The sequence below is a fragment of the Hippoglossus stenolepis genome, chromosome 10, assembly GCF_022539355.2.
Source record: "Hippoglossus stenolepis isolate QCI-W04-F060 chromosome 10, HSTE1.2, whole genome shotgun sequence".
Taxonomy (NCBI): Eukaryota; Metazoa; Chordata; class Actinopteri; order Pleuronectiformes; family Pleuronectidae; genus Hippoglossus; species Hippoglossus stenolepis.
In genome coordinates, this window is record NC_061492.1 from 2,340,666 (window position 1) to 2,364,194 (window position 23,529).

Below are 23,529 nucleotides of genomic sequence, written 5' to 3' on the forward strand. Positions count from 1 at the left end.
CTTCTTGTCAGCAGATTCAGGAATGTCGATCTTGTTCTCCAACCAGTCGGACAGACACTTACTGATGGTGCTAATGTCTGTGGGCTTTTTAAATTTCTTCAGTTTTCTGTGTGTCTTTTTAGAAAGTGTAATGATGAAGTTCATGTTCTCCAAACTATTCAGAGGTTCTAGATCGTCTTCTAGCACAACCTTATTGTGAATGATTGTGGGAACAACCGCTGAAAACAAAGCTTTGCATTTTCCCGAAAAGCTGATTCTGGAGGATCCTGATCCGGTGCTGGTGTTTTCTTCTACATTCACCATGTTTGTGATGATGACTTCAATGTCGGCCATCACACCAGACAGCGTCTCGTTGTGATTTGTTTTCTCAAACAGGTTGTTCTTCATGCAGAGTAGCACCTGCTGCACGAACCTCTGCACTGCGTCCTCTGTCTTGATGTACAGGACCTTGGGAGGAAAGCCGGACTGTTTGAAGTCCGCCTTGCTCAAGCATTCCGTGATGACAGTTCCAGAAAATCTGCAGTGTTTTGCAAACATGGTAAATGTTGGGCCAACCAGATGATGATATATTCTATAGGTCAGCTCCTTTGAAAACTTTATCTTCATGTCAGTGGAGTCAATGTTTGCCAGATGTTGGATGGCATAAGCTGCAAGATCATGTGAAGACTGTTTCGTTTTCACACAGATGATTGTCGGCCACCGGGTTCTCCGTGTAGGACGAGCAGAGTTGGAAACAGTTTTCCGCTGTGAATTGCTCTTGAGGCTCACCAGGAACTCTGAGCCTTTTTCCTTGAATGCTATCCTCAGGTTTAACAGCATTTTTGCAAATAGTTTTTGGGCAACTCTGGAAAACCTGCGTTTGTGTATTCCTTGGTTGACATCTGTGATGTTTCCTTCAATAAACGTTACTGTCTTTTTAAAAATTGATCTCATATCAAAATTAGGCTTTGTTGTGCTTCTCCCACAACGAAGGTTCTTGCAAATGTCACTGACAATATCAGTTGCTGCATTGTGAGCCTCCACATAGTTGTCACATGTGGGAGGATGTGGAACATCATCTGCGAGTGTCTTGCAGCAGTTGAGGAGAATCTTAGTCACAGCTTCAGTGGCTCCGGGCTCAGAGATCTTGTACCTCATGCGCTGAGACGGTTTCCCTCCGCAACACAAGGACTTCAAAGTCAGCTCTTTCAAACACAATGCAGCACAACACACAATTTGATGAAGGGACTTTGTGTTGGATATGGAGCCATCGACATAAAAAGCCGGCTCCGGGGGCCAAACAGACCAGTTTAGGATCGCAGATGAAATGGAGCTGATCTTCTCTGAAACTTCCTTCTCAACTCGTGCTGTCAGTTCTTCAGCATGCCTACATTGGCCCTTTCGAATGTCAAGAGCGTCCGCAAATATTCTAAGGAGAGACTCTCCCTGGAATATGTTGATGTTCTCCAAAGCGTTTTGTAGATAAACTGGAGAAGCTCTCTTGTGCAAGACCTTTTCCAGCACTGGTTTGATAGTCCTCAGAACCGTTGTGGTGAGTGTCTGCACTATTTCTCTCATCATATCAGACAGTGTCACTATTAAAGCAGAGTCATGAGCCTCTGTAGCTAACATGCACCACTGTACTGCAGTGAACTTCTGAAAATATTTGTTCACAATGGGCACAAGAGTCTCTTGCCTCAAAAATGTTATCATTTTGCTTGATTTGCTTTGTTTTTTCAAATCTTGCTACAATGTTGAATTGTGGTTCTTCTTCTTCTTTGTTCAGTTTCCTGCAGGTTGTCACTCTTCGGTCTTGGACTGATCTTTCTCAATCTGCAACTTAAATGTCTGTGTGCTTTAAAGTAAGGGAGGCATATGATATTGCCTTTGATGATAAGGAGCTTTATAATCCATTTTATTAATAGGCGCCTTTCCCAGCACTCAAGGTCACCTTAAAAGGCAGAGACAAAAACAGAACAAAAAATAATGTAGCAAAAATATAAATATAATGAACAGTGAATAAACATGTAGGTTGGCCAAATGGAAAACAAACTGAGTATGACAGTTTAAAAAGATGGTGATCGGTTTTTATCACTGTTGAGTTTGAGGTCGTTGCTGAAGAGCGAGGACTTGATTTCCTGTAGGCAGCAGAGAGAACCCTGACCCTGACCCTGGTTTTGGTTGAAAGGTAGAGCTGGGTGTCATCTGCATAGCAATGGAAATTTATGTTAAATTTATTGAAGATATGGCCAAGGGGAAGTAAGTAGATGATAAACAGAAGGGGCCCCAGGACAGAACCCTGAGGAACACCAGTAGTGATTAGTAATGGCTGGGATTTGAAAGATTTGAGTTGGAGAGGTATGATTTAAACCAATCCAAGGTTGGTGATGCCAATCGAGGCTAGTCTGTCGAGGAGTACACGGTGAGAGATAGTGTCAAAGGCTGCAGTCAGATCAGCTGCCGTGAGGAGGTCACTGGTGAAAGACCAGAGGAGGGCTCCGGGCGGTGGAACCAGCAGGGTCTGGAGTGGAAGCCAACAACAGAGGGAGGGGGGGGGTATGACACCTCTAAGCTCTAAGCACTAAGACGTCAACTGGGAAAGACGAGGAGATTCCAGATCTTTTGGTGATGAGGGCCGACGCCGGTGTGGATGAGCTGTAAACAACAACACTGATCTTTCCACAGCAGAGTTTATACGTCATGTCCGGCCTCCTGCTGCTCTACAGGCTCCGCCCCTCGCCTGGATGTTCCACACATGTTCCACAAACACTAACTACAGAATATCAGAATATCTGGATATAAATTTCCAGACATTTTGTGGAGTTTGTGTCTGAAAACAGCTTCAGTCAGTTCTTTTCCCAGGAGATCGAACCCACTCACTAAAGTTCCATAGAACAGACGTTCAGGGTGAAGAAACACTCTCCATTATCACTCAACCATTAAACTCATTTTAGTCAAGCTGCTGCTTTAAGGTTAAAAAGTAAAGTGTTGCTTTAATGACCTTGAGTCAATATTAATCTGTGAATGTGTTTGTTAAAGTGAGAAATAATAAAGATGTGTTTTGGGCAATTTTAAAGTGAGTGTCCTTGTGATTAGTTGTTTCTCAGTGTTGCAGTTAAAGCGTCTTTGTGTTTCCACAGCTCTTCTGTCTCTGCAGGTTGAAGTTCAGTCGTCGTCTGTTCCCCTTTAAAACTGCCGTCGCTCTGTTGTTATCACAAGGTTGAGCTCAACCTGTGACTGTCACCGTGTCCAGTCCAGCAGCAGCGATTAGACTGAGCCCACATGTAGGTCACAGAGTCCTCGTCTCTTATCGTCTGTTTGGGACTTTTCACTTCCTCAATGACAAGCCTTTGAAATGTGACATCACCTGCAGCCAATCAGGTAAAGACTGTAACAGCTAATAAAGGTTTCGTCCTGATAAGCTGCTGGTTCGTTAGAATGAACTCGTTGTAAAACTTTGATCAAGGACAGAAAGTTAAATACAGACTCTAAAACAATAAACATCTACTATCTATTAATATTTTACCTTAGTCTTTATCTTTGTTCGTGTGTGTATTTTCTTCATTTCAATAGAATGAAACATCCCATAACTGTTTGTGTTTCAGTGTCTTCATGACATTTGGTGATTTCAGTTCAAACAAGGATTCACTCTTGGTGGGATTTATGAACTTCACCAGAGCCAGCCACCAGGGGGCGATTGAGACAATTTGGCTTCAGCCGTCATGTCGTCCATTTTTATCACAGACTGTAAATAAAGATGGACGATAAACACCATCGAGAAATGAAGCCAAAATAACTAATAAAAACAAAACTTAAAACCTCTAACGTGGAGGAGGCAGGATTCATGACCTGTACTGCAGCTAGCCACCAGGCGATCGATACACTTCACTGTTGGGGGGGGGCGCCTGTGATCCATCTTTATATTCAGTCTATGAGATGTCCTGACGGGGTCATCGAGGGGCCCCAGGCCTCCACCACCCTGAAACAAGCTGATTGTTATGAAACTCATCCCGACACAAAAACTAATGTAGACACTTATGTTTGCATCAAAAAGCAAAAGTAAAAGCAACAGAAATGAACACGGAGCGTAATAAAAAACAAACATCACCACGTTGTTTTTCTTCTTTTAGCTTCGGACCGTGACGTCGTTTCTCACTCACCTTCTGAGGCCTCGACTCGGCTCAGTCACCTCTGCAGGAGCCTCAGTGCTGAACGATGTCAGATAACAGTCGGCCTCCGTGCAGCATATCTGCTCTCGTGTGTACTCGACCTGCAGGCTTCACATTTACTGCTCAGATAAGAGACTGACGCCTGCTTCTCCTTCTGATCCTACACGTACAGAACTGTGTGTGAGCTCACTGACTAATACAAACACTAGGCACTGGTTATTATACATTTTTCCATATTCATTTTGAGGCCAGTGCATCAAATCACATGTTGTGGTTCTTGAGTGTTTGTTTGTGAACAAGATCACATAAAAACTTCTGAGCAGGTTATAACGAAACTTGGTGACAGGATGTGAAAAGCGTCAGGAAAGAATCCATTAAATTTCGTCTTCCTCCTCAACACCTATCAGAGTTTTCACGTCATCATTTGTCCACAGTGAACATTCAGTCAATCTCTTATTATGGTAGCTGCAGATAACTCGTTGTTGTCGGCCTTGTCGTCCTCGTTGTGATGTGACGTCATGTTTGCTCGACAGTTGGAGTTAAATCCATTCAAAGCAGAAATGTATGAAATATATCAAAGTGGGAAAGAGGAATGTTAGACACATTCACGGACACGTTTGATCTCCTGCTCTCAGAGTTTCTGCAGAACAACAGGAGCCATTTTCAGAGCCGCAGCGACTGTAACAAAGCCTCGGCTGACGGGTCGCTGGCGTCAGAGCGAGGTAGAACAAAGCCTCGCCTCTGACCTCTGAGAAAATCACCGCTGATAACACACATCGGCCACAAGGCAGCCAGAGATACAAAGACGTACAGTACAGCACCACACGCTCACACTGTGTCTGAACTCCGCTGCAGGCGTGGACACATCCTGTCTGCAGAGAGGACAATCTGCACCACGGGAGACGATGTGTGTGTTTATCTCCTGCTTGTCGTCCGTCTGAAGCAAAAAGAAACGGCTCCATGTGTGACCTCACAGGACATTTATGATGTAACTGGTTTTATTTCATCTGTGGTTCAGAGAGAAACTTTCAAACCTCCAGGAAACAAATTTTGGCAAAACAAAATCTAAATTAGGTCGTAAAAAAGGGTCGTTATCAAACCCTCATGACATGGAAATGTAACTGAGGTTTGATATTTTACAGTTTAACCACAAACGTAATCATAAATAACTGTAAATAAAAAAGTACGATCAAATATATAGAACTATAGAAGAAGTAGGAAAAGGCAGGAAAGTATCTGATGATGCAGAAAACAAATCGACGGCTTAATAAGAGTGAAAATTAAAGTTTCACCATATTCCGAGCCTCCACCATCACGCCACCCTCGTCTCCCCGTGACACCAATGCTCCTGCGCCACAGTTTGGACGGACGCCAGTGGTTTTCAATGGCGAGGTGTGGGGTCGCACTCTAAGTAGGACGCCAATGAGGAGAGGTTAATCAGCGTTTCACTGCAGAGAGAGCCGGGCCGCGCCGCTCGGCTTCGTTTAATGGAAGAACCGGTTGGCAGGAGTCCACCGTGGAAAATGGGCACTCGGCTGTGGGTACACTGGGAACCATTATGGGCCTGGGAAAAGAGGGAGGCTGTTCATGGCTTTTTTATGTAAGAGGTTGAAAGACAAGGAAGTGGAGTTACATCAGGAAACAGGAAAACAAATCAGGCTCAATCAGTAATTTCCTAAAGCAGCCGGAGTTTTATCACACAAACAAGGACATGATAGATTGGGGGGGGGGGGGATTCAGTGACGGATGTTTGGAATACCGAACCCTATTCATTGTTGTTTTTTATTTGTATCACATGATTGTTTGACAAAAAGAGAAAAATATGATTACTCATTTTAGCAATTAAGTACAAATTTAAAAAAAGATTAGATGGAAAAATAAAAACTTTCATTTTAAGATTTAAGATTTTCGCTCTCACTCTAATCCCAACAATTCACTGCTTGTACTCAAACCGTGCGATTTCACTCAGACATTCTGTTGCTTGCAATCCGGTAATGCTCTGTATTCTATAATAACTGTATTCACACGTTTCTTGTGTTTCCCTGACAGGACACACCAGCATGAGTTTCCGTCCCCAATCCGATCGATCGTACTGTAGAAAAGCTCTGGAACATATTATCATCAATATTTCATACAGGAATCAGATGACAGACGAGGCCCGTGGCTTTGAACTCTTCAGAGCAGGATGGAAACATTCGTCCGCGTGAGAGAAACTGGGTCACAGACATTTGAGTTATCGCCGGTGCGTCGCACGGACGATAAGAGGAGTGTGTTTGTATCAGCTGCAGAGAAAGTCTTTATCTTTGTGTTCTTCACTCACTGTGAACAGCGAGTTGTGGGATTTTGTCCTGAGACACCGGATCTTTAACGTTGAGTTGACGTCAGCTTCCTGCTTCAAACACAAGACGTCCACACCTGCAGCTTCTCATTGAATTGTTGTGATAATTATCAGAGGTGTGATACGTTTCTGCTCTATGTGCTTTTAGCATTTTTAATCTGTCCACTGGAAAAATCCCCTCAGGACATTCGTCTATTTGTGAGAGAGAGGGAGAGAGGGAGAGAGAGAGAGAGAGAGAGAGAGGGAGGGAGAGGGAGAGGGGAGAGAGAGAGAGAGAGAGAGGGAGAGAGAGAGAGAGAGAGAGAGAGAGGAGAGAGAGAGAGAGAGAGAGGGAGAGAGAGAGAGAGAAAGAGAGAGAGAGAGAGAGAGAGAGAGATGTGGTGTAAGAGGTTTATTCAGACCAACGAGCAGCAGCACAGCTTTTCCCCTGCGAGTCTCTTTTCAGCCTCTAATCTCATCATCGCTGCTTTTCTCCTCTGCCCCTCGTTCTCTTTTAGTCCCACCAGGATTAAAGGGTTAAAAGAAAAGTGCAGGTCTGAGATCTGCGCCGAGGGTTTCAAACTCATCCTTCATCCCTGTGAGTTCACCGGCTTCTGTTGATCGCACACTACGGGATAAGAGCGGGGGGTGCAGCGTGGAGTGGATGATATTAATAAAAAACTGAATGTACCGAGCTCAGAGAACAAGAAGCAGGGAATCAGATTCTTGTTTCTCTCTCAGCCATGAACTGTGAACCAGATACATTCATTATCACCAGATCTGAGACACAAACCAAACTACCATCTGAACTAGAACGGGTTCAGATGGTATCAATTATTGATTTATGGCCAAAGGCACGTTTTGTGAGGTCACATCTCAAATTCATCTTCGAGTCCCGGTGAACGTTTCTGCCAAAATGTACAAGAAGGCTCACCAGAGACGTCACGGTCACCAGAACGAGACGGACAAACCAGAAACTGTGAATAAAGACAGATGACGCGTCTCAACTTCCTCCCACTAAACAGAAATGAAGCCAAAATATTCTGGATACAAACGCTGCCGTCCTGCGTTGATGCTTTAATTTGGAGCCCGAGCGACCGGGGCAGGGAGCCGGGGTATCGCTCGACCAATCGTGAGTCAGTCTCACCTGTCAATCATGACGTCACCATCCAATAACGAATTAAACACTTGAACAAATATCTTTTAGGAATGTTTATGCGACGACATGTACTTTGACTTTACAGGTTGATCCATGTCCCATCTGCCAACATGGAGAAGGTGGATTTTGTATTCATGCACCAAACATTCTGCACAAACTCTCACAACATATCAGAAATGAATCCTCTGTCAAATTATATTTTTACATTATTGGTGTCAAGTATTATATAAAATCTGACATCCACTGTATAATTGTTTCTCCTCTGAGGGTTGAAGGGGGGCTGGAGACAATCTGGACGAACTGGAGTGTGTGTAATCTGGTGCAGATCCAAATAAAATATGTATCTGCTGAATTTAAATGTTTCATCAGGAGCCTGTTGAGCTGTGGTGACTGACTGATACTTCATATGAATCACCTCGAGCTGCTGTGAAACGTTCCATATGAATAAAGGTTATTATATAAGTTTATTTGAATCCTCTCACCTCAGCTCCTCTCTCTCCTGAGTCACTCACTCAGTCACCAACAAAACCCCTGATTGTTTAAAATCTCCAAAACAATCTCTGTGACTCTAAGTCCTGGTTCCTCACTCATCACAAACATGGATGCCGACGCCCGACACGCCCTCTCATCGCTTCGCGTGCCTCCCCCATCTCGTGCACGCCGCCCCGGCCCCCTGGCGGCGCGGCGTCAGGCCTGGACGTTTGCCGGGTATCGGCGCTGGGCTCAGGACGGCAGAAGACAAGCTGATTAAGCTGCAGGATTTCCAGCGGCTCAGAGCAGCTATTCCCAGCATCGGCCGGGCAGATTAGACCCTCTGGAGCTGCTGCTGCTGCCGAGCGGGGGGGACGACTCGCTGAGGGCGTTATTTCAGCTTCCACTCAATTACATGACTCAGTTCTCTGGAAGCTGACCAGAGGAACTAGTATTTGTTTAATGGAGGGTTAAACACGTCACCGACAGAGACACGTTATCCTCGACCCTCTGTAGGATTTATCCATCTACTGACCAATCACAAAGCCTTCTGGACTTCTCTGAGTCTGAAGGAGTTTACATTTATTTCCTCTGTACCTCCGTCAAGGCCCGACAGTCTCCTGAGCTTCAATCAGGTCTCATAGCTGAGTCAACGAAACAATGCAGATCATGAAATCATCATTTCTATTGAGGAGTAATTGTAGCTTTTTTTCCATCAAAATCCTTGAATTGTTCTCTGGGAAAATGATAAAACTTGAGCGAATCAGGTTAAATCCCAGAAACACCCACGTGCTGGACTCAGAGCGTTACTCACTTCCTCCGCCCACACACTCATTTCTCCAATTCTGCCGTGCAGACACACAAATAACAGTCAGTTTAAAACCTGCAGCACCGTCTCAGACACACAAACATTTACATGTTTCTACTTTCAACCAAACATCTACAAGTACGAAGCTTTGGCTGGAAAGTTGGTGTCATGGTGTCGCTTCAGTCTCCTGCACAGTCGACTTGAAGGGGGATCTCACATAGCTTTCGTAATGTAGAGTGTGGAGACCCAACTTGAGGCCGCAGGGACGTGAAAACTCTTTAAATGATATCGTTCCGTCACAGTTGCCGGACGACCTACATGATAATTTGACATTGCACATGTCTGTAATCTGGGAAAACATCAGGCTTGGGCCTGGATGCTTAGTTTAATCTTGGGTTCGCACAGGTTCGGGCAAAACATTTTTGCCCGAGCCGCACTCCAACTTAATTAACTTTCTCTGCCCCCCCCCCCCTCGCAGCTCTGAGCCTCGGCCAGTTGCCCGTTGCGTAATCCCTGCTCAGGCTGCTACCGGAGTAGATTTTTGGCCGTTCTCGCTCAGCCACTCGGTCACAGACACTCACATGCAGCGACCTGTCTCCACACACGGTGAACTAAAACAATCTCAGTGCTGTTTATAACCAAAGCTCAGGATTAAACCGTTAACCAGCCCGAACCGTCCCCGATACAAACACCTGCCTCTAAAAGCAGCAGGAGCTCGGACTAAAAACAGCCGCAGCACTCAGGTCAAACGTGTGATTATATGATTAGAAAGAAATGTCACAAAAATGATTAACAGCTGTAACTTTAGGGCAGATTTTAATCACTGAACCTTCTGGAACTCCAGTGAAGCTTTGGAGAAGAAACTCTTACTAAAAAGACGAGTGAGAACAGATCAGGGAGCAGTAATGATTTTCCAGAGCTTCACCGGTTCTCTCGTCTCAAACAAAGCATCTGACAGCGTGATCCGTCAGCTCGGGTTTGGAAGAAGCTGCGATCGAGTGCAGGTCGGAGGCAGAAAACTAAAGAATCTTCTACGTTCAACCACAGCATCAACGTCCCTGAACAGGGACATCAAACATGTAAAAATAGCAGTGACAAGATTATTTCACGATTACAAACTGTAAAGACTTAAAATTGTCAGAGATTTAAACCCTTCTTAGTTTCAGCTTTAAACCTTTTCCATGTGTTTATGCTTTAGAATCAGTAATTTGAGATTAGAAAGAAAATTAGTAAATTAGTAAATAAAGTTATACCTGAAAAGTGAAGCCTAAGCGTCTTGATCGCCCCCTGATGGCTGCCTGCAGAATACGCCATAAACCCTGCCTCCTCCATGTTAGCAGATTAGACACGGACCAAACTTTGATGATGGTGAAACGTTGTGATTGACAGCTGAGACTGGCTTCTTGATTGGTCGAGAGCATACGTCAGCAGGACCTCGGTACCAAACCCATATCAGTGACATTTTGGATTTATGTCTGGAAAGTGGGAGGCGTCATCCATCTTTATTTACCGTCTATGGTTTGTAGAGACAAGAATAAACTTTCCCATTTACATTAAAAGAAACGTGTTGTATTCTTTACATCTGTATCTCACATCTGGCAGGTGCTTTTTCATGTTATTGCTCAAAGGCACTTCAACACGTGAACTCATTAGCTGCTTATTGGGGATTTGAACCTTTCATTAGGTTTCAGTCGTGTGGTTGTAGGATCAAATAAAGAAAACACGATTTCTTCTCTTTACACATTTATTGTATTCATATGAATCCAAAAGTGCAAAAAATGAAAATACAAAATAAAACAGCTCCACTCAACAAATGAAAGCAGCTTTTAAAAAGCACAGAGATTCTTCTCAAATTAAATTGCTGTGGATTTGATTTTCACTCTTGCTTGATGCAAGCAACCAATCAGGTGCCAAGTGACAGGAGCACAGAATTATGTAACACACAACTGTAAATCCTTTTAGTGCGGCGGTGCCAACAGGGACCCGGAGAAACCTGGTACCCCCGCCGGATTATCACAGTCTTAGAAATGTACGAGGGTAGTACGGATTATCAACTGCACGAGAGAAAAACCCCCCCTGGGTTCCGAGCTCTAGGTTCTGGGTTTGGTGGCGAAGGTGAGGTAACCTGTGTGACCCGGTATCTCCCTGGGAGGCGTGGTCGTCTTCAGGGCGACGGAGGCGTGGTTTGGCGCCTGCTGTTTGGCGTCGGGCTCGGTCTGAGAGTAGGAGTCGGGGCCGAAGTCGGGCAGCGGCAGGGAGATGTTTCTAACGTCGTGGACTCTGAGCAGAACCTCCAAGGGGCTGATGTCCTCGAAGCCCTGATCCGCCAGAGCCACGCACGTCTTCTGAACCTGCTCAATGCACGGAGAGAACGAGCACAGCCGACCCCCTGGAGAGAGAGAGAGAGAACAATGATCACCAGGCAATAACTAATATTAATGTCAGTGAGTCGAGGTCGATCTGAAAAAGGAAATTCAGAGATGAGAAACACATCTTAGTTTGTAAAGATGGCGCCGTGCAGGACTCGTGTTGCTGTCCACAAAATGTGGGACGATCTGGTGACATCTGAACTATTGTTGGGAACAATCAGTGAAGTTGTGATTTCCTCCCAGAGATTCTCCTAAAGATCCAGACGAGGTCGGTGCAGGTCCATTTAATCCAGGATCTCTGTTCTGAGGAGAGCTCGACTTCCTGGGAACAGGAGAAGCTGACTGGACCGGAGGTTTCCACCGAAACACAATGTTTATGAAAAGGAAACAATTACACAATTATCCTCGTGTGAGTGAACCGGGCCAACACGCTCGTGACAACCACACGAATCATGTCTGAAGAACGTGCATGTTTCCTCTGTGTCATCTGAAACAGTCACGGACATAGAAAAATAATCCAAACCAGATTTGTAAACTTAATACGGGCTGAAGGAGGAATCTTCTTCCCTCCAGGGAAACTCAGGATACTACAGCTTCTAATAATAATTTGTTTTCCTTGCACCCAGAAGCGCTTTGGAAAAGCATCTTCTTTCCCTAACAAAGCAGACCTGTGACCTGTCGGGCTCCAGGCGGAGGTTTGTGGATCATCAGGGGATGAGCCGGAGAACAGATCGCCTGCCGGCCCCGGCCTCTCGTCTCCAAACGAATCCCCGCTGCGATCACAGCAGGAGGCCGCGATGAGCCAAGTGCACTTTCACCGGCTGACCTGAAGAGCAAAGAATGTGACTCGGAGCAGTGCAGCTGGACGGAGCTGGGATCAGAGGAGTTTCCTCGCGGGTCTTTTTCAGCACTAATACAGATTTTAAGTTAAAGATATCGTTGTTTTTTCTTCTCAGTGTCAAACCTGCTTCTAAACAGATGAACCAATCAGCTCGATGTCCAGATTCACGTAATCTTCACATGTAGTTTCAATTACATCCTCTGGGAGGTTCAGATGTTTTCACCCCGTGTGCGTGGATTTCTTTAGTTTGTTTTTTCTTTGTTTAACTTCCACCGAGTCCACTTCTTAACAGCGGTTAGCACGAGAGCTAGGCTAACGTCAGCCATTACCAGACGAGGGGAGGGGCGGGTCCTTTTCACGCAGATCGGCCGGTAGCTTCTCACGTCAGGGTCACGTGTAGAGACGGGAAAATCTGTATGTACGACTGTGAACGTGAAACCTCACTGTTGTTAATAATATTAAATTGAATGTGGACAAAACATTTCACAAGCACAAACTTGTTAGTGACCCAGATCTGATCCCGTCCACTTCCTGCTTCAGGACTAATGGAAGACGCAGAGGTGCCTGATGGGAGATGAACGAGTCGGTCGTCAACCCTTTGGATTCAGAAGCTGCAGATTTACTCAGCGGACTCATGACTGAAGGTGCAGCTCTGTTGGAAGTTCATTGTGTCTCATAAACGCCGCAGGATGTTTCAGATAGCAGACGATCCTTCAGCTCACAGGACCAGTGTTCTCCCCCCCGACGGCCATAAACACAGCTCCGCGGTCTCCCGGCAACCAGCACCGACACAGGGAGGGGTCGGGTTGATGATTATACAAGGGCGTCTCGAGCCGTTATTAATAACCTCGACTATCAGCCATACGTTCACAGCCTGGATCCTTACATGCACGGAGCTGGGAGGTGTTCGTGAGGCTCAGGGTTCTTGAGTTTGTTCTCGTGTGTTTGCTCTAAAACTTGAATAATAAAAGACTCCTTAGTCCTTCGAGTGGCAGGGAGGGAGGGTGGGCTCCTTCTGAGAACAGCTGAGCACAGCGACGGGACGCAGGCCAAAACGTTCCCTGAATTACAACTTGGTAAAAAAAAAGAAAAAAGGGGGAATATTTCACTGCCTCTTGTTTATTCCACTGCAGTGAAGCAGATCTGTGCCTGAGAAGAGATCTGCAGTTACATCACAGACTCTATCATCACAGCCCAAATGGTGACTGTGATTCATCAGAGGAAGAAACTACTTTGATAAAGATTAATGATCTAATATGAAAGATATGTGAGACAATTTGTTATTTCATAGAGAACTGAAAACATCACTGAGTTTTAAAACATTATAATGTTCAGTTTCCTTTGTTCTGGACAAATACAAAAAAAAAACCCCAGCAGATTGACTAATAGTAAAAATTAAATAATTTGCTGGGTGAGAGTTATCATTGGTTTTTGTCTTACTTTTATTCAACAAACACCATGACCTCACTTTTGGAAATGAAATTCCAAAAATGCTCTAGCAGATGTAAACAGGAAGCTCAATGTGAAACTCATTTATTTAGGTCGTATCTGTTCGAACTGGCACTATTTAAAGTATTTAGCCATTAGCACTTCCTGTTTGCAGACACAAGCAGGCAACCGTCACTGGATTGTTTTGATTCTGAAGAAAAATGTAGAACTTGATGATTCTTGTGATTTATGGATAAGAGAAGGTCTATTCTTGGAAAGTCGGAGTTTTGTCCGAGTGGATTTTACGGTCGTCGTGCCGACCTGAGCTCAAAGTTTCCTCCGACGCTGCAGGTGAATTTGTTAACGTTTCACTCTTTGGGTTCTTGGCTTGGCTCCGACTCTCCGGAGAAAACATCCAGCCGGAGCAGTGGGAAGCAAATGAAGCTTTTCCTTTTGGAGCCACAATCACCAGCTCTCTCCCTGCAGCATAACCCTGTATGGTCATGGGACAGCTTCCACAATGGCTGCCCTGTATTTATCTGTATCTTTACGTGTGCGTGTGTGTGTGTGTGTGTGTGTGTGTGTGTGTGTGTGTGTTGTATGCTATGGTCCAGCTCATGAAATGTGGCAGTGGCACCATAAAAGGGAGTCGGAGGAGGTGGAGAGAGTTGCAGAGCAGCATCTTCACTCCTGCAGCATTCCTCTTCATATTGGGGCTTGGTTCTTAAAAACCATGATGCATTCACGTGCCTCAGGAATATTTGCTTTCAGACTAACCAGCTCACCTGTTTGGGTCGATGTTGATCACAGTGATTATTTTGTGTGTAATTCTTGCCGATTAAAAATTAAGTTGAGCTTTGTCCATTGATAAAAAGATTTTTCTACGTATTCTGGATCTTTGTCTTTGTCAGTGCATCAGACGAAGTTACTCAGGTCTGACCTCAACCTCTCAGCGACTTCTTTGTTTATTCCCTGAAGGCGCCACGCTCATTTTGTTCTTTTGAGCAGATCAGGTATCAGCCTCGAGTCATTATTACCCAGTTAGACTAAATACATTCTGGATCTGACCTCTAGCCTGTGTGGTTAAACTTAAATAAACAGCTCTTAACAACCCTGGTGATTTCAGAACGAAACCCTAACATTGCACAAAGGTCTGTGTCAATCTGACTTTAAGTGTGAGCGCTGACCAGGGAGCTGCTGACCTGCCCGGACATGCTGCAGGTCCCGGTTGTCACGGAGACTCCAGACAAACTTTCTGCCTCATCAGCTAAATGTACATCGTGGTCCTGTGAACAAACACATGCTCACAAGGTCGAGCGCTGCCGATCAGGATCGACGGTCGTCCTGCTGGTGCAGAGCGAGGCGCTGCAGTCATGGGAGGGGGCGGGGGATAAATTCTCAGGCTGGTATTTAAAAAAAGATGCTCAGTCATGGTCATGAAGCTCCTGCTGCACCAGGATGACTCAGAACAGTCAACATCAGGAGGTGGTGACGGTTCCTCCGCGACGGTACCGCACATGTACGACTGCAGCCGAACATGTTACACTCAGCTGACTCACTTCATTCAGTAGTTAACTTGTTATCCACTCGTGTTGAGACTAAAATGGGAAATTGGTTGTTCAAGATCACATTAAATACACAAACGTACAATATGTAACTTCGGCGTTGTGACGCAGCGTGGGAACATGTTGTCTTTACCACAACTGCCATTAAAAATCGACCTGATGCGACTCAGGTGCAAATCATGTTCAAGGTCACGTAGTAAAGTTGTATCCGTGTGGCTGGTTAGCAGTGTGTTCAGTCCACAGTCTGATTCAAGGTGCGTCTCACCTTGTCTCTTCAGCGCAGCCTTGGCGTGTCCCACGGCCTCCCAGGGGCTCGGGATGTCCAGGAACACCGCGTCCGCCACGCCGCTCACTCCGAACCCGTCCTTGCACACGTCCTGGTTCCTGACGGTCACCAGGTGATCCACGCGGTGCTCCTTGAACTCCTCGGCCACCTTCTCCGCCCGCTGCTGGTGGAACTCCACCGTGTGCAGGTGACCAGTGGGGGCGATGGTGCGCAGGATGGCGTGGGAGAGGGAGCCGCTGCCCGTACCTGCAACACAGACGCCACAGGGAGGATGAATCACCTGAAGGTTGAAGTCTCACGTTGGAAAAGGACCTGCTCAGCTTTATATCTATCAATCAAATGTTATTTGTGTCATAGATCTTAACAAAGTGCGACATCCTCTGTTCTTAACCCTCAACGAGTCAAAATACCAAAAAACTAAAACAACGGACAATAAAAATCAACCGTGGACAAATCTGAGAGCAGACGTTTCAGATGTGCACAGAAGCAGCAGGAACACAAGAAGAAGAACGTGAAGCGTGGCGTTTAGCACTGTCGCTGCATAGCAAGAAGGTTCCCGGTTCAAATCCCGTGTAGTTTGTATGTTGACCTCCTGGCGGCCTGCGCTTTCTCCGGCTTCCTCCCACATTCCAAAGTTAATTGGAGACTCTAAATTGAACGTAGGTGTGAATGCGGGTGTGTATGTTGTATGTTGGCTCTTTGATGCCCTGGCGACCCGCCCTGTCCCCGCCTCTCGCCCAGTGTCAGCTGGGCCTGGCAGCAGCTCCTCTGCGACCCTCGAGACGATAAGATGACAGATCAGTGAGTCCTGCTCTCAAACTGAAGGGCCGCGCTCTCAATGAAACACGAGGAGGAAAAAAACCCAACCCTACACGAATCTCTCGTCATCAAACCTGACACGAGGACATTGTTGTGTCTCTGAAATGACGTTTGGATCTTTCCTCTGTCGCGTCACAGTCACAACAAAAGAGTCACAGCTGTTACCACGACACACAAACACCCACGTTTTCACACTGCTGGTCTCTCTCCTCTGGCTGATAAGTGGATGCTACATTTCTGAGTGGGCCTTCTCTGCCGGGCAGCAGCCGTGTCGCTCCTCCTGCTCCACACAATGACTGCTAATGTACAGTTTGTGAAGGAGGGATGCGAGTGTGTGTGTGTGATTTTACAAAGAAATAACCCTGGTCACGTGAGCTGCAGTTACGTCTGGAGGAGCGCTGATGCTAGAGGCCAGCACATCCCATCCTCCACAGCTCCCTCCTTCTCTTCACATTACATCACCGCCGCCTTTGTTCACACGGCGACAAAGAGGCCAATGTTCACCCCACAGCCGCGCTTTGCCTGGCTACAGCCCCTCGCTGCTGCACAGGGCGCTCCGAGACTGCTAATGGGGAAACGGTGGACTGATTTTGAAGTGAACCCAAAAGGAGAGAGAACACCGAGATGTAAATAAAACAGAATTTGAATTGAGGAATACTTAAAAACAACTGTCCCCTACAGAGAGAGAGAGGGAGAGAGCAGGTGACTGTGAGGTCGACCTTGTAGGAGAAGGACTCACCAAATGATCAGTTAATGTAAAATTTAAACAAATATTCAATTTGCATTCAAATTAATCAAATTGTTTCAACTGAGGAGCATCAACCGGCAGTGCACCTGCCACCTGCACCCATTGGACGGTGCCAGCTGTCAATCACACTATATCCACGCCCCCGATGCTAATGGTCTATTTGACTCTTACGAAATGAACATCAGCTGAAGTGAAGAAGACGTGAAACTAGAGATTGAGACATAAACTACTTAAGAAAATGGGAAATGAAAATCATTTTGTCGTCATCAAGCACATTCAGGACCTGGAGTCTTTGTCCATAAACAGTCTCTAGTTGTCATTTGTTAACTAATTCATTATTAAAATGTTTTGATTAATCAACATTTGTCAAAGCACCAAATCAACTTCTGCAGCGTCCAACATCATTTCACGAGTAACGGAACAGGAAGTACATGTTCAACCCAAATAGCTGAATCTGGACGAGTCTGAATTTGATCAAAACGGATCTGGTGTTTTAAAGTGTGTCTGCAACCAGTGAAACTTTATGACAGGAGCAGTCGGTCCAAAGTTCAGACAAGGCTGGTCGGACAACACAGGACTTATTATCCTCGGCATCCTCACATCCAAGCTGCAGCAAGCTGCACTTCAAGTTAAGGATGTGAGTGTAAGACACAGAGTGCCGGTTATAAGTCAGACAGAAAAACAGCCAAAAATAGACGGAGAAAAGCAGAAGTCAGAACCTGATGTGACACAAAAGGAGAAGGAGACGTGTCGTACGTGTCGGTCATGTGGAGGTTTGTTACACCGCTAAAGGAAAAAGGGCATCAGTGTTAAACTAAGAGGAAAACCCAGAAGTGGAAAATGATGAAGTGCTCTCGGTACTTTATCATAAAAAGACATGATGTTGGAAAAACACCTCATCTAGCAATGCACCACAGGTCCCTTCACCTTTAGGCCACCACACAAACAACTGTTAGCATTTTGACTAGGATCACAAAAATCATCAGGATTAATCTTCTTCACATTAACATCTGAAGACAATCGGTCAAACTAGTGAGGCTGAAAACCATATTTTATATTGAGACGTTGGCTCGTATCTGATAGAAATCATTCATACTCCTTGTGTCTTAAGGAGATAAACGTGGTGCTTTGTTATATCAAGTGAACACGTTGCAGAGGAACTGATTTTAAGGAAGCGGTGCCACGGTCACAGTTTCCTCTTTAGTAAGGAATGAGATTTAAAGACGTATTACTCCAATGAGGATGAATTCATCCTAAATGGGAGCTTTGCTTTGATGCTAATGATCAAAACAGCTGCTGACTCCTCCCGAGGAACCGAATCTGCTGTGAGAACAGGGCGTTAAGATGGCGACTGTACGAGAGGAAGCAGCGATACGAGGAGGTTGAAGACGTGGTGGGGGGAGGGGAGGCTGAGGCTGAATCTAACTGTTGACCTGAACTCTGAGTCATTTCTGCTTTCTGTTCTCCATCTCTATCAAACACAGAGATGTGGAGACTGGCTCTGAGGAGTGAGACCAGGACAGAGGTCAGGAAACTGAATTCCCCTGAAGGCAATTTACAAAGTGAAAGTAAGAGAGTATCTCTTCCTCTCGTTGACCCAGTTTGGTCTCTGCAGACGTCCGTGAGGCTTTCAACCCTGAAATGTTGTTCTGCCTTTAATAATATCTGAAGACTCACGATACAGAAACTGATTGTTTATGGAAATTGTTCAAGTTTATTCTCCTAGTATAAAGTTACGTAGAAATCCAGCAGAATCCGATGTGTGAACTCAGCAGGGGATTCACCGCGAGTGTGGATCTCTGCAGCGGAGTTAAGACGTCACTTCCTGTCTCCGCCTGCTGCACCCGGCTGCTCCACCGCTCGCCTGAATAATGCAGAGGATCTGATGCTGTTGTGAACGCGTCTGTGCAGAAAACCCCCCCGCTGTGTTGTGCACGTGTCAAAGTCAAACTCTGGACAAACTCCACAGCCAATTCTCCGGACTTTACCTAGAGGTCAAGTCTGAAAAGGGCTCAACTATATTTGTAAGATCTTGTTCCCTGCGATGTGAGATTTTCTGGTTAAAACTTTAAATCGTGAGGAGCACTAACAAGTTCCTCCTTCTGTAACGAAGGTCATGAACACAACCAGACCTCGAGTTGTGGTGAATATTTACTCAGCACACTTGCAGTGGACGTGCCTGATGAGAAACCCTGATAGAGGAAAGAATAAAACATGCAGCCACTCGACTAGAAGGAGTGATTTCTGGAACGACCTGGCTCCAAGGTGACTCCTCCGCATGACCGCTGGCTCCTTCAGCCGGCTCGCCATGTTGGCAGAGAGCGAGAGAGAGAGAGCGAGAGAGAGAGAGGAGTCGACAAAATCCTCTCTAATCTCTGCATGTTCATACAAAACGTCTCCTCCGCTGGTTACAAACCATCAGGCTGAACATGATGAGTCACCACAGTGTCGTACAGACGCTGATTAGCGGCGCACTCATGCACAACGACTCTCAAGTGTTCTTATGTGCAGCTAATGAAATGCTTCGTTCACGAGGAAATTTAATGAACCAATCTTTCAATCTGCTCAAACCATTTCTCCTCTGGATCTAGATGTGATGATATTACCAGTGTTGTGGTTTTATTCTCATGCACGTACATGCACACTGGTTATTAAACATACAAAAAGAAAGTACCAGAGGAATTCGATACCGATGCAGATAGTGCAGCTCTCCTCGTGCAGCTGCAGTGTAAGTGCTGACTAAACAGATCCCCCACTGAACTCATTCATCACCCCAGAGACCTCTGCAATCTCCACTCTCACACACAGACACACACAGACACACACAGACACACACAGACACACACAGACACACACAAGGTTCACCAAGTACAATCAATGACGTGACGTGTGCAGGGCTGCCAGCAGTAATATATGATGTAGCACTGCACCACACACACACAAACGTCCCCTCCCATCCCCCCCTCGCTTCTACTGGACTGGGAGAAACTGGAAAATCAACACACTCCAAGCGATTGCAATTTAACAAATGGAGATGGAAGACGGAGCTGAAGACGGAGCTGAGGGCAAAGGGAGAACTATCGGCGTTCAGTCGAGCTCCTGCCTCCATTAAGGCCCCGACAGTCATATTCAATTCAATTCAAACACTCAAGCTTTCCTGGATAATAAAATACAGGCTGCAGTAGAACAGCACATCTCGAGCCCCACCTCAAAACGCACACATCATAAAAATGAAATGCTGCTGTCGGGTCACGATACAAATCAAATACTGAAAACGAACGACAGGATTTCCAGCCAGAGCTGCACAGGGGCGTCTTTAATCACGTTACAATGGATCATGACTGATACTGAGAATGAATCAGTCTGTGCTGCTGCTTCATATCCGTCTACACAGGATATGTTCAGCTTCACTCGTCCATTTCATACGTGCCGAACAAACACATGTGGCTGTGAAACGGTTCACGACTCAGTCACACTTTAAAAGTGTTGCTGAAATGCTGAAGTGTGGTCTCCACCGTGCCTGAACGCATCCTGTGTCGACACCGAGAGCAGAGCTGCTACTTTCACTTTGCTTCTAGCATAAACATTTAATCAGTCATTGAACATTTATGAGTCACATGCTGGCTTCAGAGTCAAGAGCCTTCTTTCTCTGAGTGTTTGGTTTCCGTCCTGGAGCTGCGGTTCCGTGCAGTAGCCGTTAAATGTGATGTATTTGGATGCAAAATGCTTTCGTTTGGGCAGGACTATGTCATTTCTGCACAAATAGAGATGTGATGGGATCCCACTGTGCAAGCTGAAGGAATAACAGCATCACGGGTTGTTATTGGTTCGCCTTGCAGGCTACTAATGGAAGCTCATTAACTATTAAACCAAACGTTCTTGGCAGCTTCTACTTGATGATCATTCGTGTATAATGATTTTGGTTCCTTCTCATATCTGAATGCATTGCTTCTGTGGTGGTTGACGTCCAGCAGACTTTTGTGTTAGAAGCAAAGACTGTAAATAAAGATGTGTCACTTCTCGTTCTCATGATTTAACACAAAATAAAAGATATTAAGCTTCTCTTCCTATGTTCCTAAGAAAACTGCACCAAAATAAGTGATTTTTATTTCGATTTAATCTTTAATTCTGAACAACGTCCCTAAAACCTCCGACATGAATCTGAATCCACTCTCACCCGACTCGCAGACGACGGAGCCCGGCTTCAGCTCCAGCATCATGGTGATGGTGGCGATGTCTGTGGTGTAGAGGATTTGTGTGCGATGCGGCAGGGAGACCGTCCACAGCTCGGGCGTCGGGTGAAGCACCTGCACCCACCCGCCTTTGCTGCAGGTGACCTTCGACCCGTAACGCTTGCCGATCAGGTCCGTCGAATGGCGAATGGCTCCGTAGCGGGTCTGCGTTTGGGCGCCCTGCTGCACCTTGACGGGCATCAGGGAGTCGTGGCCCAGGTAGACGATGGCGACGTCCCCATCCTGAATGAAGTCCGAGTACTCCACAAAACTCATGGTGAACGGTCGCTCTGCAACAGGGACGTCAAAGAGGAAGTTTATAAACCAATTACAACACGGAACAATATATATCAACACAGTGTGTTTAAAATAAGGAAACACCATCTTCTAAAGGCTTTATTTATAAAATAATCATACAAAAAGCAGATACCTACTTTCTCTCTACATCTCTTCACCTAACTTTATTAATATTTAAATATATTTAAATGTAAAGATTAACAGCTGAGCTTATTTTACACTTGGTAACTTCCTCATACATTATTTTACTTTATTGCACAGGACACAATCAGATGTAAACTGAATTCAAGTGACGAGACACAATGTTCATCGTTTAATTCTTAATATACAGAAAATCAGCTGATTTCTGACATTTACACATTTTTGTTGTTGCAGTAAATCTGTATCTTTCATGTCTTTGTGTCGTCTTGCGTTAAATTAATGTTACGTCGTTCATGTTAGTCAAGTTGTTGTGTGTAAACTAAAAAATATTTATTCTGTCATGTTCACGGCTTTGTTTTTAATTCTCTTTTTTAATGATTACCGAGTTTAACGAAGCAAACACATGAATTAAAGTCACCTGAAGGTTCTGCAGCCATTCAAACCATCTAATTAAAGTGAACATTAAAGTGAAGTTGATTGGAAAATCAATTAAACAACCACAATGAGACTCAAAATGGCCACAAAGACACAAAGTGACGACACAGAAATACAAAGAGACGAACGACGAGTCAAAAGAGAAGAAAACGACAATAGAGACATATGAGACGACTGCAAAGACACACAACAACCACAAAGAGACAGAAAACAATCACAGACACACAACTACCACAAAGAGACAAAACCACAACCTCAAAACCATAAAATGACTCTTTGAATCTGTGGCTCTGATGTGGATCCCGTTTGGATGGATTATCTCAAATAAGACAAAACGATGAAGACATGAACACACACACACAGACACACAAAGGGATCAGTGAAATGTAGAAACACTAAAAGTCTGCTGGTCCTTATTAAAATAGATTTTCAACAACCAGCTGATCTGCAGCTTGTTTAGAATCAATAAGACTTAAAACCAAGTTATGGCTTCGAGAGTTTGTTCTAATTTAACAGTTCAATGGTCGAAGAGTTAATGATAAAAATGGCGTCGATAAGAAAAAGACAGATTCAGATTTAAACCTTTGACCCAAGAGGAAACTCACCTGAGGTTAGCTTCCCTGTAGCTTTAGCCACAACTGATGCTAACTGATAGATTCCCCACTGTTGGGAGCAGCTAGCTAGCTAACAAGCTAACGTTAAGATGTTGTGTAAAACTTCATTTAAAGTTTACAGACTATTAACGTCACGTGTCACCTCACACACACACAAACAGTCATTAAACAGAATGTCTGTGCTCTTCTTCTGAAAGGGTTCAACATGCTAACTAGCCAACATGCTAACGTTAGGCTGTTTGGTAACATTTCAAATACATTTAACATATTATTGACGTATTTTATAATCTATATGGTACAAAGAGTCTTAGCACAGAATGATTGTGGGTTTATGTTCATCTACTAAATAGTTATAGCTTTTGTGTCCAACTTGCTAACTAGCTAACATGTTTACTAGCCAACATGCTAACGTTAGGCTGTTTGGTAACATTTCAAATACATTTAACACATTATTAACATAATTTATAATCTATATGATACAAAGAGTCTTAGCACAGAGTGACTGAGAGTCTGTGTTCGTCTACTAAACAGGTCTTGTACGTTTTGTGTCCAACATGCTAACTAGCCAACATGCTAACGTTAGCTGTGGTTACCGGTTTGAAACCATAGTTTAAAACGCTCACTCACCTTGTGCGGAAGTGACGTCTTTTACACCTTGATACGAACAAACACTGAAGTTAGTAAACAGTCAGTTGCTGCTCTTAGTGTGTCTGTCTGCGTGTGTTTGTGTGTCTGTGTGTGTTTCTGTGGGCAGCACTGTCAGTTTCTCATTCATTCACACGTGGTGTTGTTTTCACAGGAAGTGGAGTGGATCAGACCGGAAGTGATCTATAATCTCTTTCCGCTCCTTC

At 44.9% G+C, this 23,529-nt stretch overlaps 1 protein-coding gene across 1 annotated transcript; it reads right to left on the bottom strand.

Moving 5' to 3' along the window:
• Positions 1-10,629: 10,629 nt before the first annotated feature.
• On the bottom strand, positions 10,630-23,492 carry trmt61a (tRNA methyltransferase 61A). Its single transcript, XM_035168993.2, has 4 exons — positions 23,306-23,492; positions 21,137-21,481; positions 15,372-15,638; positions 10,630-11,292 (listed from the first exon to the last, which is right to left on the bottom strand). The coding sequence occupies exons 2-4, from the start codon at positions 21,465-21,467 to the stop codon at positions 10,994-10,996; spliced, it is 897 nt and encodes a 298-aa protein (XP_035024884.1). The 5' UTR covers positions 21,468-21,481; positions 23,306-23,492; the 3' UTR covers positions 10,630-10,993.
• Positions 23,493-23,529: the final 37 nt, after the last annotated feature.